At 58.7% G+C, this 13,799-nt stretch overlaps 2 protein-coding genes across 7 annotated transcripts in view; one reads left to right on the plus strand and one right to left on the minus strand.

The window, feature by feature from the left end:
- UPF1 (UPF1 RNA helicase and ATPase) overlaps positions 1 to 11,574 on the plus strand; it is a 33,714-nt gene extending 22,140 nt beyond the window's left edge. For 4 of the 6 annotated variants that reach the window (XM_044948352.1, XM_044948354.1, XM_025293891.2 and 1 more), the window contains 11 exons: positions 53 to 196; positions 568 to 781; positions 3,760 to 3,877; positions 4,274 to 4,430; positions 4,597 to 4,739; positions 6,136 to 6,310; positions 6,821 to 6,902; positions 8,170 to 8,331; positions 8,463 to 8,680; positions 9,015 to 9,137; positions 9,716 to 11,574. In XM_044948352.1, the coding sequence (XP_044804287.1) occupies positions 53 to 196; positions 568 to 781; positions 3,760 to 3,877; positions 4,274 to 4,430; positions 4,597 to 4,739; positions 6,136 to 6,310; positions 6,821 to 6,902; positions 8,170 to 8,331; positions 8,463 to 8,680; positions 9,015 to 9,134 (1,533 nt within the window). In that variant the 3' untranslated portion in view covers positions 9,135 to 9,137; positions 9,716 to 11,574. Of the gene's footprint in view, positions 1 to 52; positions 197 to 567; positions 782 to 3,759; positions 3,878 to 4,273; positions 4,431 to 4,596; positions 4,740 to 6,135; positions 6,311 to 6,820; positions 6,903 to 8,169; positions 8,332 to 8,462; positions 8,681 to 9,014; positions 9,159 to 9,715 lie in introns of those variants that run through there. The other 2 variants (XM_044948353.2, XR_006553573.1) reach the window with 2 other exon arrangements.
- A 304-nt stretch (positions 11,575 to 11,878) lies between these two features.
- GDF1 (growth differentiation factor 1) lies at positions 11,879 to 13,666 on the minus strand. Its single transcript, XM_006058017.3, has 2 exons — positions 13,342 to 13,666; positions 11,879 to 12,724 (listed from the first exon to the last, which is right to left on the minus strand). The coding sequence occupies exons 1-2, from the start codon at positions 13,664 to 13,666 to the stop codon at positions 11,940 to 11,942; spliced, it is 1,110 nt and encodes a 369-aa protein (XP_006058079.1). The 3' UTR covers positions 11,879 to 11,939.
- Between the last annotated feature and the right edge of the window lie 133 nt (positions 13,667 to 13,799).

Consider the following 13,799-nt stretch of genomic DNA (forward strand, 5'->3'; position numbering starts at 1 on the left):
GGTCTGGGAGCCTTGACCTGCAGGTGTCCTGAGGCCTGGCTCTCTTCCCCAGAACGCAGATGTCATCTGCTGCACGTGTGTGGGCGCAGGAGACCCGAGGCTCGCCAAGATGCAGTTCCGCTCCATTTTAATCGACGAAAGCACGCAGGCCACCGAGCCAGAGTGCATGGTCCCCGTGGTCCTTGGAGCCAAGCAGGTGGGCCAGAGCACGTCCATCACAGTCTTACTTGACGTTTTGGGTGCATTCTCTTTTGTTCTAGTTCTGTGTGATACTTAGTGCTGGAGGTTTGCTTTAGTGTCCTAGGCTCTGTTTCCTGCCCTGGCAGAGCACAGAGGGGTGCACAGCAGGCCTTGAGGGGGTCTTCCACGGGTGGGCACGGCACAGAGTGCCTTCATGAAGGTTAAGAGCATGTCCCGTGTGTGGTGGGCAGTTTCCCCCTCCAGGTCAGTGTCTCGCCACTTGGATTAGTGTAGGCGGGTGGTTGTATGGACCCCCAGTCCTCTTAGTCCCTGAGTGGACATGTAGGCTGTCCACATTTGAACTGTGATGCGGGCCTCTTACCACAGCTGATCCTCGTGGGTGACCACTGCCAGCTGGGCCCTGTGGTGATGTGCAAGAAGGCGGCCAAGGCTGGGCTGTCGCAGTCGCTCTTTGAGCGCCTGGTGGTGCTGGGCATCCGCCCCATCCGCCTCCAGGTCCAGTACCGGATGCACCCTGCGCTCAGCGCCTTCCCGTCCAACATCTTCTACGAGGGCTCTCTCCAGAATGGCGTTACCGCAGGTAAGCTCGGCCCAGTGCTGGGAGTCTGGGGACAGTGCCTGGTCTCGCTTCCTTCTCAAGTGGCCTGAGGTGGTGACTGTGTGTGTAGGGGCCCCTCAGAGAGGTGCAGTGGGCAAAACGTGTGCTCTAGAGTGCAGGACGTTCTTGGGCATGGGCGAGGGGGAGCCCGCATCTTGGTAAGATTCGCAGAGTCAGCCATGAGGATTCCCGCAGTGGTGCATCACACACAGAAGAGGCGGTGAGACGACTGCCTGCCCCACTGCTTCCTCTGTTGGCGGTTCTCGAGGCCTGTGCACGCCCGAGAGCAGACTTCCGCGGTGGCCCTGGGGTGTCGGGCGCCTTCGGGCTGTGCTCACACCTGCGGTGCCAACAGGCTGCTGTGCATTGGCACCACCACACACCTGTGGCAGGCCCTGTCCCGAGTTCAAAGTGAAGAGTACTCCGTTTACTGGTCCCTGAGGCACGTCCTTGGGATTCGGTGTGAGGTGGGAGAGGATGGTCTCCCGAGACGCTTGGCAGGTGTGTGAGGTGCTTGAAGGAAGGACCCACACACTAGTTACACAGACTGGACGGTTCGTAGGCATTTTCTTCAGAGGGATCAAAGCTGGCCTGTGGCTTCAAGGAAAACATTTCACAGTATTCATCACCAGTGATAAAATATGAGACTTCACTCCAAAATGAGAGTTTTGGAAAACACATGTCCCCTAGTATGAGCTTACCATGTCTTCCAGGTGCCGAGTAAATTTTCTGATGAGATCATGGTGGTGATGTGTCAGGGGTGTCAGCCTTTGGAAGCCCTGCCTGACAGGGTGAGCAGCACTTCCCATTCCAACAGGCAGCAAGGGTGCTTCCACGTCACTGGGGGTCAGAGGCCATGCAAGTCAGGGCAGAGCAGAAAGGCCATCGTCCCTGAGCTACAGGGCAGCCTCTCATCCAGTTTTCAGATAGAATTGAGATAATGCCACAGTAGTGGGAAAGGTCTTAAAAGATGTTTCCTGGGACTTCCCTGGTGGTCCAGTGGCTAAGACTGTGTGCTCCTGGTGCAGGAGGCCTGGGTTCAATCCCTGGTCAGGGAACTAAGATCCCACACGTTGCAAGTAAGGGTTCATGTGCCACAACTAAAGATCTCAGGTGCTGCAACTAAGAACTAGCACAGCGAAATAAATACTTGAAAACAAACATGCTTCCCTTTTCCAACCACTTGCATCTGTGAGGCCTGTCTAGCCTCACATGCTGTGAGGGCTCACAGGAGACTGGGAGCAGTTGAGTAAGCTGGACAGTGAAGTGTGTTGATACAATTCACTAAATATATATTTTAGTGAAATATTATTTTTCATAAAAATATTTTTAAGTTAATATGTTTATCTTTCAATGAATTCTTTAAATTATTTAAAATTTTGGGGTTTTAAAATACAATAAATATCAGTAGATGTAATGCACAGAAATAATAGCTGTTTGGACTGCTCCACTTTCAGAGTTTAAAGAGACGCTGAGAGCAGCATTCGTTTGAGAACTGCTGATTTAGAGTCTTGTTAATGCCAGCAGCCCATCACATCGGCTTTGTTTAGCCCACTTTATAGATGAGGAGACTGAGGCGGAAAGTGTGAGTGCCTGTCCACGGCCACACAGCTGCTGTGCGATACAGTCTTGACCCTTGGAGCTGCTGGTCTGGCGGGTGGTAGGACTAGAAAAGGCCAGGTCATGAGGAGCTTGTTGGTGACGCAGTTGACGCTTGTTGGGAAAGCCACCACTCAGCACTGGTACACACTCCCGCTGGCCTTGCTCCACCTTCATGGCATCGGCTCCACAGGTTGCTGGCGGTGGTTCACTGCTGAACCGTCACTGTTTGGGACATGGCACCCCCGAAGTAAGTTTTTTAAAAACTCTGAGGAAGTGTAAAGAAGTGCCCAGGCTTAGTGAGCTTTCACGAGGAGACCGTGTCTGTTACCAGAACGTGCACCTGGAAGCCCCGCCTCACCAGCACCCTGCAGCCCAGCAGCGAGCCCTGTCTGGGATGGTGCGGGCGCCCCGCCCCGGGGTGGCCGACGTCAGTGGTGGGGGCGTGTCTACAGCATGGGAATTAGCCGGCACTGTTTGCTAGCCCTTGCCCTGTCCCTTGCAGGTGGTTAAACGTTTGCCAGCCCCGAGCTTGCTCTAGCCACTGCCCTCACTTGAAACATTGAGTCTTTGCCTCATTTTCAACTTGACATAAAAGGGATCATACCATGTGTCCTCACAGCTCAGGCTTTTCCTTCATCTATGGTAGTCTGTTTTGGTGCAAAAATTCCAGTTTTTGTTTACATTAATTTGATTAGGTGTAACTCCAGTCAGAAATTCCCAAAAGAATGGATGGACTGTCTGATTGGACAGACTGATTTTCAGCATCGTAAGGACTTGCAGAGGACTGAGCACCTAAGATGAACATAAAAGAGCTTGAGGACGGTGGCAGCTCATACTCAGGGATGTCACGAGTTACTGTCCAGCTGCAGTCCCAGAGACGCTGCGCACAGGGCCTGAGATAGAATCCAGAGGCAGACCCACCTGTCCACACGCCTTGGTTTGGGACAAGACGTGGGGGATCAGCAATGTCATTGTTAAAAGCCAGGTGTGAGTACATATGAGTCCCTTAAAGTACATCATAAACCTTCTAGAAGGAGATAGAATATTTTCTTTACCCCGGGGCAGACATAGGCCACAGAAAACACTAACAGGGAGATCTGTTCCGCGAGTAAGCCAGCTTTGTACCAGGTATAGTGCTAAGTGTTGCTGGGAGTTTCAGTCAGAGGACCCCCGCCAATGGCCTCCCCTGGGACCCACAGACCTGGGTCAATTGCTGGAGCATGCCGTTTCCTGCTCTGCTGTGTGCCTCCGCCCAGGATGGAATGGCCTCCACTCCTCTCTCCACCTCAGCTCACCCAGACCCGCTGCACTTTTCTTCTCTAACAGGATGTTTTCTTTTTTCTCTTCCATGATGCCAGCGGATCGTGTAAAGAAGGGGTTTGACTTTCAGTGGCCCCAACCGGATAAACCAATGTTCTTCTATGTGACCCAGGGCCAAGAGGAGATTGCCAGCTCAGGCACCTCCTACCTGAACAGGTAAGCAGAGACTTGTCTGTGGTGCCTTCTGGCCTCAGTGACAGCTTTTCCAGTGGCTGCGCACCTGTGGTCTTGTTTACTGTGGTGAAACTTGTCCTTGTTTTCCTTGTGCTCATTCTGTCCACACACTTAAACCAGCAGCATAGGTCCAACCTCATCTTTTCAGTGTATGTTTCCTGTTGAGCAGATCCTTTAGGAGCCCCCGTGTGAGCCTTTTCTGTCCCTCCTGACTCCGTTGGTAAAAGCTGGGCTGCCTGGCCATGGTGTGCCAAGCAGGGCCTCCACAGGGTTGCACTGGAGGCGAGGCTGCCCCTGAGCCTTCCACAGCCTCTAGCCTTGGGGGGGTCTCAGGAGCCCAGAGATGGAGCCTGGGAAGTGAAAGCCTGACTTTCTTAGGACGGAGGCTGCAAACGTGGAGAAGATCACCACGAAGTTGTTGAAGGCGGGCGCCAAGCCGGACCAGATCGGCATCATCACGCCCTACGAGGGCCAGCGCTCCTACCTGGTGCAGTACATGCAGTTCAGCGGCTCCCTGCACACCAAGCTCTACCAGGTACGCCCCGGGTGCTGCCCTTCCACTGCCTGGCAGCGGGGGGCTCTGCCAGCTTCAGGTCCCAGGCTCATCTGTGGGATTCAGTGGTGCATTTTGATACACTTTGTGCGGGCTGAGGGCTCCTTGAAGGAAGCCTGTTGGCTGACCGTGATTATTGCCCCTGTAGGAGGTGGAGATTGCCAGCGTGGATGCGTTCCAGGGGCGTGAGAAGGACTTTATCATCCTCTCCTGTGTGCGGGCCAATGAGCACCAAGGCATTGGATTTTTGAATGACCCCAGGCGACTCAACGTGGCCTTGACCAGAGCACGGTACAGAGAGCTGAGTCTCGCTGGGCCTTGTACACAAGGGGCAGCCCTTCTTGCATAGGAGGCTTTCTGAGGTGCTGGGAGGGGTTGGCCTGAGAGCTGCTCCCTGCCTGCTTCTCCTTCTGTCAGTTCTCGCACCCCAGCCGCGCCTTGGGCTGTGGCACGGGGCACGGTAGAGGGGCCTCGGCAGTGCCGGGGCAGAGGGCTCCCAGCAGCAGTCTAGAGAGAACCTCTCGCCCGTGAGTTGTCTTTGTTTCTGTGTCCTGGTGGCTTTCTGTCCAGTTGCCTTGTTTAGCTCTGGAATATAACTTTTGAAGTAGTGAGGGACCCAGAGAATCAAGTGGACCCCATGTCACCCCCACATGAAACCAGCAACAGCCACCCTTGTGCCAGCTGCAAGCGGGACTCAGGTTCACATGTTGGCTCCCTCCCCACTGAGGGCACCTTGGTTTTCACTTGGTAGCCAGCATAGGCGGGAGAGCCCTGAAACAGCTGATGAATGTAAGCTTACCCCCAGAAGCTTGGCTTGGGCACCAAGTGACGTGCCCAGCCCATCAGAATGCCTGAGGCGGCTGTGGACTCTGCCTCTGCCACGTGTGACTTGGTTGTCCAGGAGGCTGACTCAGGTCTGCAAATGAGGAGACTCGTCTCTGAGTTCATCTTCCCACAGAGATGTTTTGACATCTGGGCTCAACAGAAACCTGCCCTCAAATAAACCCAAGTGCAGGGTTGGCAGCTTACAGGATGGGCTCCAGTGAAAGTCACCTCAGTTCGCAGTTACCCAACCATCCCCAGCATTCCCAGAGGGCGCTGCATAGGCAGGCCGGGCATCTAGGCAGGGAGGTTGAGGGTGGCTCTCAATGCTCCTGTGTGCTGAGAAGACAGGGGCGTGGTGGGCAGGGTGCCAGGGGAGCTGCCTGGGTACCTTGCACTTTCAGTTCAGTCTCTCAGTCGTGTCTGACTCTTTGCGACTCCATGGACTGCAGCACGCCATGCTTCCCTGTCCATCACCAACTCCCAGAGCTTGCTTAAACTCATGTCCATGGAGTCAGTGATGCCATCCAACCGTCTCATCCTCTGTCATCCCTTCTCCTTCTGCCTTCAGTCTTTCCCAGCATCAGGGCCTTTTCAAATGAGTCAGTTCTTTGCATCAGATGGCCAAAGTATTGGAGCTTCAGCATCAGTCCTTCCAATGAATATTCAGGGTTGATTTCCTTTAGGATTGACTGTTTTGATCTCCTTGTAGTCCAAGGGACTTTCAAGAGTTTTCTCCAACACCACAGTTCAAAAGCATCAAATCTTCAGCGCTTAGCCTTCTTTATGGTCCAGCTCTCACATCCATTCATGACTACTGGAAAGCCATAGCTTTGACTAAACTCTGGGTTTCTACCTCTTGCAGATATGGGGTCATTATCGTGGGCAACCCGAAGGCCCTGTCCAAGCAGCCGTTATGGAACCACCTGCTGAACTACTACAAGGAGCAGAAGGTGCTGGTGGAGGGACCCCTGAACAACCTGCGGGAGAGCCTCATGCAGTTCAGCAAGCCCAGGAAGCTGGTCAACACCATCAACCCGGTGAGCGCCCGCCACGGGCAGGGAGAGACTGCTGGGAAACCCCTCCTCCCCAGGCCAGTGTTCCGGGCCTGTGGCAGTGCGTGATGGCAGGTGGGACTTGTGACGAGTACGAGCTGGGGGTGGGCTGAGAGTGTCAGTGTGTGAAGACGAGCGGTGCATGCTAGCCTGTCCCCGCAGAGCTCCCACGCCAGGCGCCTCGGGTGTCCGAGGCTTTCTCTTCTCGGCCCTTGTGGGACACTGTGTCACAGGTGGCGCCCAGCAGCTCGCCGTCAGACCCAAGCAGCTGGAAGCTTGGTAACCCATGGTGCTCTGGGGCTTAAGGAGTGGGTGCTGCCCGAGCTGTTGGGCATCAAAGGCAGGGTCAGGCGAGGAAAGGTGGGCACAGCCCGGAGCACACGAGTGGCAAGCCTCTGTGTGTGCAGCTTGGCCACCTCCCAGGCCACCAGATGTTTGGAAAGTTCTTCCTTGTGTCAGCATGACAAATTCCTCACTGACCTAAACCCTTTGCAGGGAGCCCGCTTCATGACGACAGCCATGTATGATGCCCGGGAGGCCATCATCCCGGGGTCGGTCTATGACCGGAGCAGCCAGGGTGAGTCTGCGGGGGACCGCCTGGCCCTGCACTCGTTGACTCTTCCCACGCCCACACCTTCCAGCCCTGTCACTCCTGCGTGACCTCTCACGCCTCTGTCCGCAGAAACCTGCCTGGCAGTGAGAGTTTTCTCAGCTTCGCTTGTTTGAAATCAAATAATTGGTCTTGGGCAATTTCTCAAAAGACTGATGTTTTAAATAATGCAGCTCTGGTGTGCAGTGGCGCCTCAGCAAGTCCTGCAGCTCCGTCAGTTTGCTTGTACGCCCTCACCCCACCCTGCCTGCCCTTCGCTCTCCTTCTCTGTGGGAGGGGCACACCTGCAGCCTCTCTCAGGTTTTGCTGCTTTCCCTGAACTTCAGCTCCATCTGTCAGACCTCAGGGTTGGGCACCCTGCCTCTCTAGCTGGGTGAGGCTTCTGTGTACTGTGCACTAAGGCCGAGCCTGGCCCTGCTGCCTGGAACCCCTCCTCCGGCCTGAGGCGGTCTGTCGCAGGTTCCCCTTCATCCCACAGGTCCCTGCCTCCCGGGACCCTTCCCTGAGCCAGCTGTCTTGGAGGGCCAGCGCCTCGCCCATGTGCTCTGCCACCTGCCCAAGTCTCGCAGCTGCCTTTGGCCTCCTGCGTGCTTGCCATTCCCCTCCAGGGCAGGTGGACCCCAGCTGCTCCTCTTCCACAGGAAATTGTTAGAGACCCTTTCCCTGCCGCAGTGTTCTTCCGGTCGTTAGGCTCAGACTGGGGGTTGTGTTGTTAAATAACAACAGATCTTGTCACCATATCTGATGAGTCCCTGTGTAGCTGAGGGTGTCCTGGGTCCATCCTTCATCCCTGAGGCCCCGTGGATCTGCCTTGACCGAAGGTTGCCCTGGGGGCTTTTGTCTTCAGTGAGATCCACTGGTGTATCAGGCTTAAGCTTTTTCTTAGGGGTGGCGGTGGTAGCTTGTAATATAACATTTGCAGTAAAAAGGGCTATTGAAAGAAATCAGAAATGCAGCGTGGTTTCCGTTTTTCACATCTCCGTAGGCCAGTGGTTCCCAGATTCCCCCAGGAGAAAATGTTCACTCCCAGACACCAGCCCCAGGAGGCTGTCGGGTGGGGAGGATGTGTTGTACGATTCTGCATCAGGTGACTTTGCTGTCGGAGCACACCAGGCAGCGCTGGGACAGACAGCAGTGAGAGGACAAGACAGACGCTCCCGCTGTGGGCAGAGCAGCGGGCCGTGGGCTCGTTTGGATGCAGTGTGACGCCTGCCGTTCACCTTGTGTCTTACAGGCCGGCCCTCGAACATGTACTTCCAGACCCACGACCAGATCGGCATGATCAGCGCCGGCCCCAGCCATGTGGCTGCCATGAACATCCCCATTCCCTTCAACCTGGTCATGCCGCCCATGCCGCCACCGGGGTATTTTGGACAAGCTAATGGGCCAGCCGCAGGTGAGCGCTGAGCGGGGTCCCGTGGAAAGCCGGTTTCGCCTGGGCTGGGGTCACACCCTAGGGTCGAGCAGGCATGCTTGTCTGTGAGGCTCAGAACCTCTTTCAGGGAACCCTGGACTGCTGTCTTTCAGGCCGAGGCACCCCGAAAGGCAAGACTGGTCGTGGGGGGCGCCAGAAGAACCGCTTTGGACTTCCTGGGCCCAGTCAGACGAATCTCCCCAACAGCCAGGCCAGCCAGGATGTGGCGTCCCAGCCCTTCTCCCAGGGCGCCCTGACCCAAGGCTACATCTCCATGAGCCAGCCCTCCCAGATGAGCCAGCCCGGCCTCTCCCAGCCTGAGCTGTCCCAGGTGAGCCCTGGCCCCTAGCGTGAAGCAGCACGCCCACGGTGGGGTCAGAGCAGCCCAGGGAGCCCTCTTGGCACACCCAGGCCCGGTGACTCGCCCCTAACGACCTCAGCGCAGGCACTGTGGGTCGAGAACACCCCACACGCAGTGCTGTCCTGGGTAGCACATATCCAGTGGCGAGGTAACCGGTGTGGGTTTCCTGCCACGTGGGCTTCGAGGTAAGTTTCCAGATGATTTCTTGGGGCTAGCAACGGGTTGGACATGGCAGGTTCTCACGGCCGGGAGGATGAGTGCGCCTCCTTGATTCAGTGCTCATCTCTCCAACCTTGTCTCGCAGGACAGCTACCTTGGAGATGAGTTTAAGTCACAGATCGACGTGGCGCTGTCGCAAGACTCCACATACCAGGGCGAGCGGGCGTACCAGCACGGTGGAGTGACGGGGCTGTCCCAGTACTAGAAGGCAAGCTGGCCTCTGGAGGAGGTGTGGCTCTCGAGTCCTCCAGGGGCCGCCCACCCTGTCCCTGCCACTCGGGGTCCCGGTGCCTCTGCTCAGCTGTGGGGGAAGTGAGCCTCAGGCGCGCTCCTCTGCCACTCTCCAGAGGGTCTTAGCACTGCTTCTGGTGGGCAGCCAGGAGGCAGAGGGTCCCCTCACCCTGACGAGGCCGGTCATGAGGGTGGAGAGGGCCCAGCCCCCAGGTGCCTGCGGCACCTCTGGGTGTGCGTCTCAGTCCCTCGGGGGCCCTGTGTCATGGTTGTCTGCCCATAACAAGGCCAGAGTGGAGTTAGAAGGCCTTGGGCCTGCCGCACCCGCCCATGACCAGGGGCTGCGGGAGCTGGCGATGCTGGGAGCAGGGGCAGGGCTGTTGATTGCACAGGCCCAGCAGCCGTGACTCTCAGCCACCTTGTCTCTGGGTGGGAAGTCAGTGGTTGGGGCCCCCAGCTGGCCACTGGAATGGGGGAGCGTTCCAGGCCAGGTCCACGAGCTGCCCTGGCTCCCACCTGTTCTAAAGCCTCTTGCCCTCCCTCTCTCCCTGACAGGTGGCAGCGGAAGAGCTAAGCTATGTGGCTTAGTCCATCAGCATCTTATTCTGGGTAATAAAAAATAAAAATAAATGGATACCTGTTTTCCACTGCTAAAACTGAAGCACCACTGTGAGCAACAGGAGAGGGAGAGGAGCACCCGAGGGAGAGAGGAGCCCGAGGCAGAGCGAGCGCCCACTGCTGGCACGTGGCGGCAAGGAGACGAAGGGAGAGCGGGAGGTGGGGCGGCCACGGAGGACCGCCGCCAGCGAGCCCCGCCAGCCCCGCTCGCGAGGAGCCCAGCTCGCCCGCCGCATCCACACCTGGGTCTGCGACCAGGGCGGAGGGAGGAAGACCCTCATCTCAGAGTAGCCCTTTCCTCTGTTCTTTTCTTTCTTTTTCTCTTTTATTGAAAGGGGACTACGTTTTAGCAGGAAAAAACTTCACGTTTCTGTGCTGAGCAGGCTGCTTGCAGTGGTGGCCGTGCCGGGAGAGCCCCACAGAGTGTGGGTTCTGTCCACACCGGCTCTGATACCGCCGCGCTCATGCTGCCTGCGTTCTAGGAGGGTTTTCATTTCAAGAAAATATGGTGGTTTGTGTTTTTCTGTTTGTTTTTTAAAAATTCTTTCTAAGGAGTACTGAAAAATATACTTTCCTGAGTTTGTCTCTCAAATCTTAATGGTGGGCCTGGGAGATGCGAGAAGCTTCCAGAAACGAAGTTTAAACATGCCAACACGACTCAAGATTAGAATCAACACCTGCAATGGGACGAGGATTGTTTTCAGTTTTTAGCTTCCAGCAGCTTCTCCCAGCGCATCAGGGCAGTGAGGGAGCACAGTCCTGGGCTGGGCAGGCAGCTCTGAGGGCCCTGCTGGACTCCCACAAAGCAGAGCGCTCCCGTGCGCCGTGGACTTGGCCCCACAGGAGGGGCTTCGGGCGGGACTGGCCGTGAGGCTGGAAGGCCGGAAGGTGGCTGTTCCCCGGCCAGTTGCTTCTTCCCCAGGGTCCTTCCTGAGGATTTGGTGAAAGGCGGCAGTCAGGAGGACCCATCCCCGACCCCAGGGAGGCCCCCACCACCCTGAGGCCAGTTGGAGTCACTGAACGCCCCCACCCCCACCTTGTTCCCCACCTGCCCCACTAGTTTGGAGCTGCTCTACACGTGGGCACAGCTTCCATGAGCTGGGGTCATTTGTGGGGGGAGAAAGGAGTAAGTTTCCAAAGTAAGCTGGTTTTGTGCTAAAGGGCTTGAAAGAGTTTGTCACAGGCGTTACACACGGCCTCTGCCTGGGTCTGAACTGCAACTTGAAGTTACTGTTGCTGGCAGAGGCCCCCCACGCCCAGCTCTTCGCACACGGTGGGGTATTAGCCTCCCTGGCCGGCCCTGGTTGGGGACCATCTAGCCCTAACCCTGCCTGTCCAGGCCCTGGTGCCCCTGACCCCACCATCCCCCTCCCAGTGTGCCTTATCCCACAACCTCCAGCTGGCACACGGGGGAGAGGGGACGCAGGCCCCCTTCCTCTGGCACACAGGAGGGGGCACAGGCCGCCTTCTCTGGCAGGCCTCTTATTTATCACCTTCGCTGCAGGGCCTTCGGTCCCCACTTCTTTTGGTAGCTGCATAGTTAGGATAGGTTTCTGCTGTGACCCCTTGTGCGCTGTCCCCGCGGGTGACACACCCACCCTGTTCTGTTCCTTGGAATGCTTTGCCTCTGCTTTGTGCTGTTTGCTTTTTTTCTCCACCTTCTTAGCAGCAGTTACTATAAGTTCCCCAAATTAGAAAAACATCTGTACCAAGGCAATGTAACTTTTGGTTTTTGGTCAATTTGTTTTAAGCTCTTTTGTCACCAATAAAATCTTAATAAACATCTCTTGCTTTCACACTGGGACTGGATAACTGCAGGGGTGTGTGGCAGAGCACTTGCCCTGGGGGTCTGGCTGGTTGGGGATGTGGGGTTCAGAGCCACCTTGATGACAAAGCTGAGACAGGGCTTGAAAAGGGGGGCCTGGGCCTGGGTCCGGCGGTTCCTAGGTTTCGGGCACGTTAGATGTTGGGCTCCGGGACGGTTTCTCCCATGGCATCATTGTTGGGAACCCCCACCCTTTACCTTCGTGGTCAACGGTGATGGTCAGTGGCTGCCAGCCCCCACCCCCCGGGCCACATAACAAGAGCAGAGGGGCCAGCTGCGCGGACCACGGAGTTTATTAACCTCCGCCCCCACCCCGCCGCCCGCCCCGCCCGCCCCTCAGCGACAGCCGCACTCGTCCACCACCATGTCTTCGTAGTGCCGCAGCACCACGTTGTCGCTGTTATCGAAGAAGAGCACGGAGATGGGCGACAGGCGCGCGGGCACGCAGCAGGGCAGGCCGGCGGCGCCGGGGGCGGCCGCGTGCATGAGCGTGCGCAGCACCGCGTGGTTGAGCGCGGGAGTCCCGCCGGGTTCAGACAGCACCGCAGGCAGCGCGCACTTGCCCTGGCAGTAGTTGGCCAGGAAGCCGCGAGGCGCGATGACCCAGCGGTGCCAGCCCACCTCGCGGAAGCTCACGTAGAGCCGCCGTGCGCGACACGAGCCCCCAGAGCCACCACCCACTGGGAGCTCGGCCTCGCGCCGCGGCCGGGCCAAGGGGTGGCACAGGCGCTGGTCGAGGGTCACCAGCAACAGCGAGGCCTCGGCCAGGCGCGCGCAGGCCGCGGGGGTCCGGTGACGCAGCGCCAGCGTCAGGCGGAGGCTGCCGGGCGCCGAGGCGTTGCGGGCCCAGATGGAGCCCAGCAGCTCAGCACGCACCGGCTGTCCCAGGGTGGGCACCACCTGGCGGAGCCCCACCGGCCCGAGGCCCGCTCCCGCCGGCGCCACGCTCAGTTCCCAGCCGCCAGTCGTCCCCGCTGTCGCCTCCGCAGCCTCGAAGCGCAGCTCCAGGCGGGCCTGGCTCGGGCGCTCGGCTGGTTCCACGGCCGACAGGTCGAAGACGACGGTCCACTCAGGGCACTGCCCTGCAGCTGAGGCGGGTTCCGGGGGGCGAGCGGCGGCTCCTGGGAAGAAAGGGAGAGGGCTTGGCTGGCGCTGGGTCCCTTCGCGGTGCTGGCTGGCCCACGAGGGGGGCCTGGGTTGGGGACTGCAGAGAAAGGTGAGCGTCCGAAGGTGGGGGCGCACCGTCTGTTAGAAGGCGTCAAGCGCTGTGAAGCGCCAGGGGGTGGGGGCAGGGCATCACTTGAGAGGAAGAGGCCCTACCCAGTTTGCGTCAACCCGCGGTTGGGGACTTCGGCAGACAGGGGGCCGCGTGCGGGGGCGGGGGGTGGAGATTGGCGAGTGGGGGATGAACGAAAGCCCGCCTGGGGCCAGGGGAACCGATGCTGGGGCGGGGTGGCATCAGCAGGAAGGCATCAAGTGGTGTGAAGCGGCAGAGGTGCTGTGATGGAGTGGGGGCAGGGCTTCAGCTGCAAGCCAGGGGGCCCGGCTCGGAGTAGAAGAGCCTGGCTTTCGGACCGCTCCCTTCGCTGTCCCCCATCCCCTGTCCCCACAGGTGTCCACGCCCAGGACCTCATGGAGTACTGAAGCCCAGGTTTCTTGCGGGCTGGACGGGACGGGTGGGGATTCTCAGGGCTCTTCGGCCTCCCAGACCCACGCCGCCAGCGCAGACCCCACTCACCGCGGTCCAGGACGTGGCGCACGATGTTTCCCGCGACCCCCAGCTCCTCCACGTGGCACGGCCGCAAGGTGGCCCCCGGGGGCATCCTCCGCGGGTCCGCCCTGGCCTCCTGGTGGTCCCGGCGCCGGAACAGGCGCCACATGACAGGGGGTACGGGCCGGGATTCGGGGGCGCCCCGGGGCACGTCGGGCAATCCGAGGGCCTGGAGCAGGGCGGCGGCGGGGCCCGGGGGCGCGGGAGCGCAGGCCGGGGGTGATGAGGGCAATAGCAGGGCCAGTAGGAGGAGAAGGACTCGGCGGCCCGGACGGCGGCACAGAGGTGGCATCTTCCTCACAGGCAGCGGCCGGGCGAGTGCTCAGGGCCTGTCGGGCTCCCTGACCTGTGGGCTGGGGGCGGGACCAGGGTCCCTGGAGAGATCTGGGCTGGGTCAGGGTCCCGGGGGGTGTGGCCGCGATCCT

The sequence above is a fragment of the Bubalus bubalis genome, chromosome 9 (assembly GCF_019923935.1).
Source record: "Bubalus bubalis isolate 160015118507 breed Murrah chromosome 9, NDDB_SH_1, whole genome shotgun sequence".
Taxonomy (NCBI): Eukaryota; Metazoa; Chordata; class Mammalia; order Artiodactyla; family Bovidae; genus Bubalus; species Bubalus bubalis.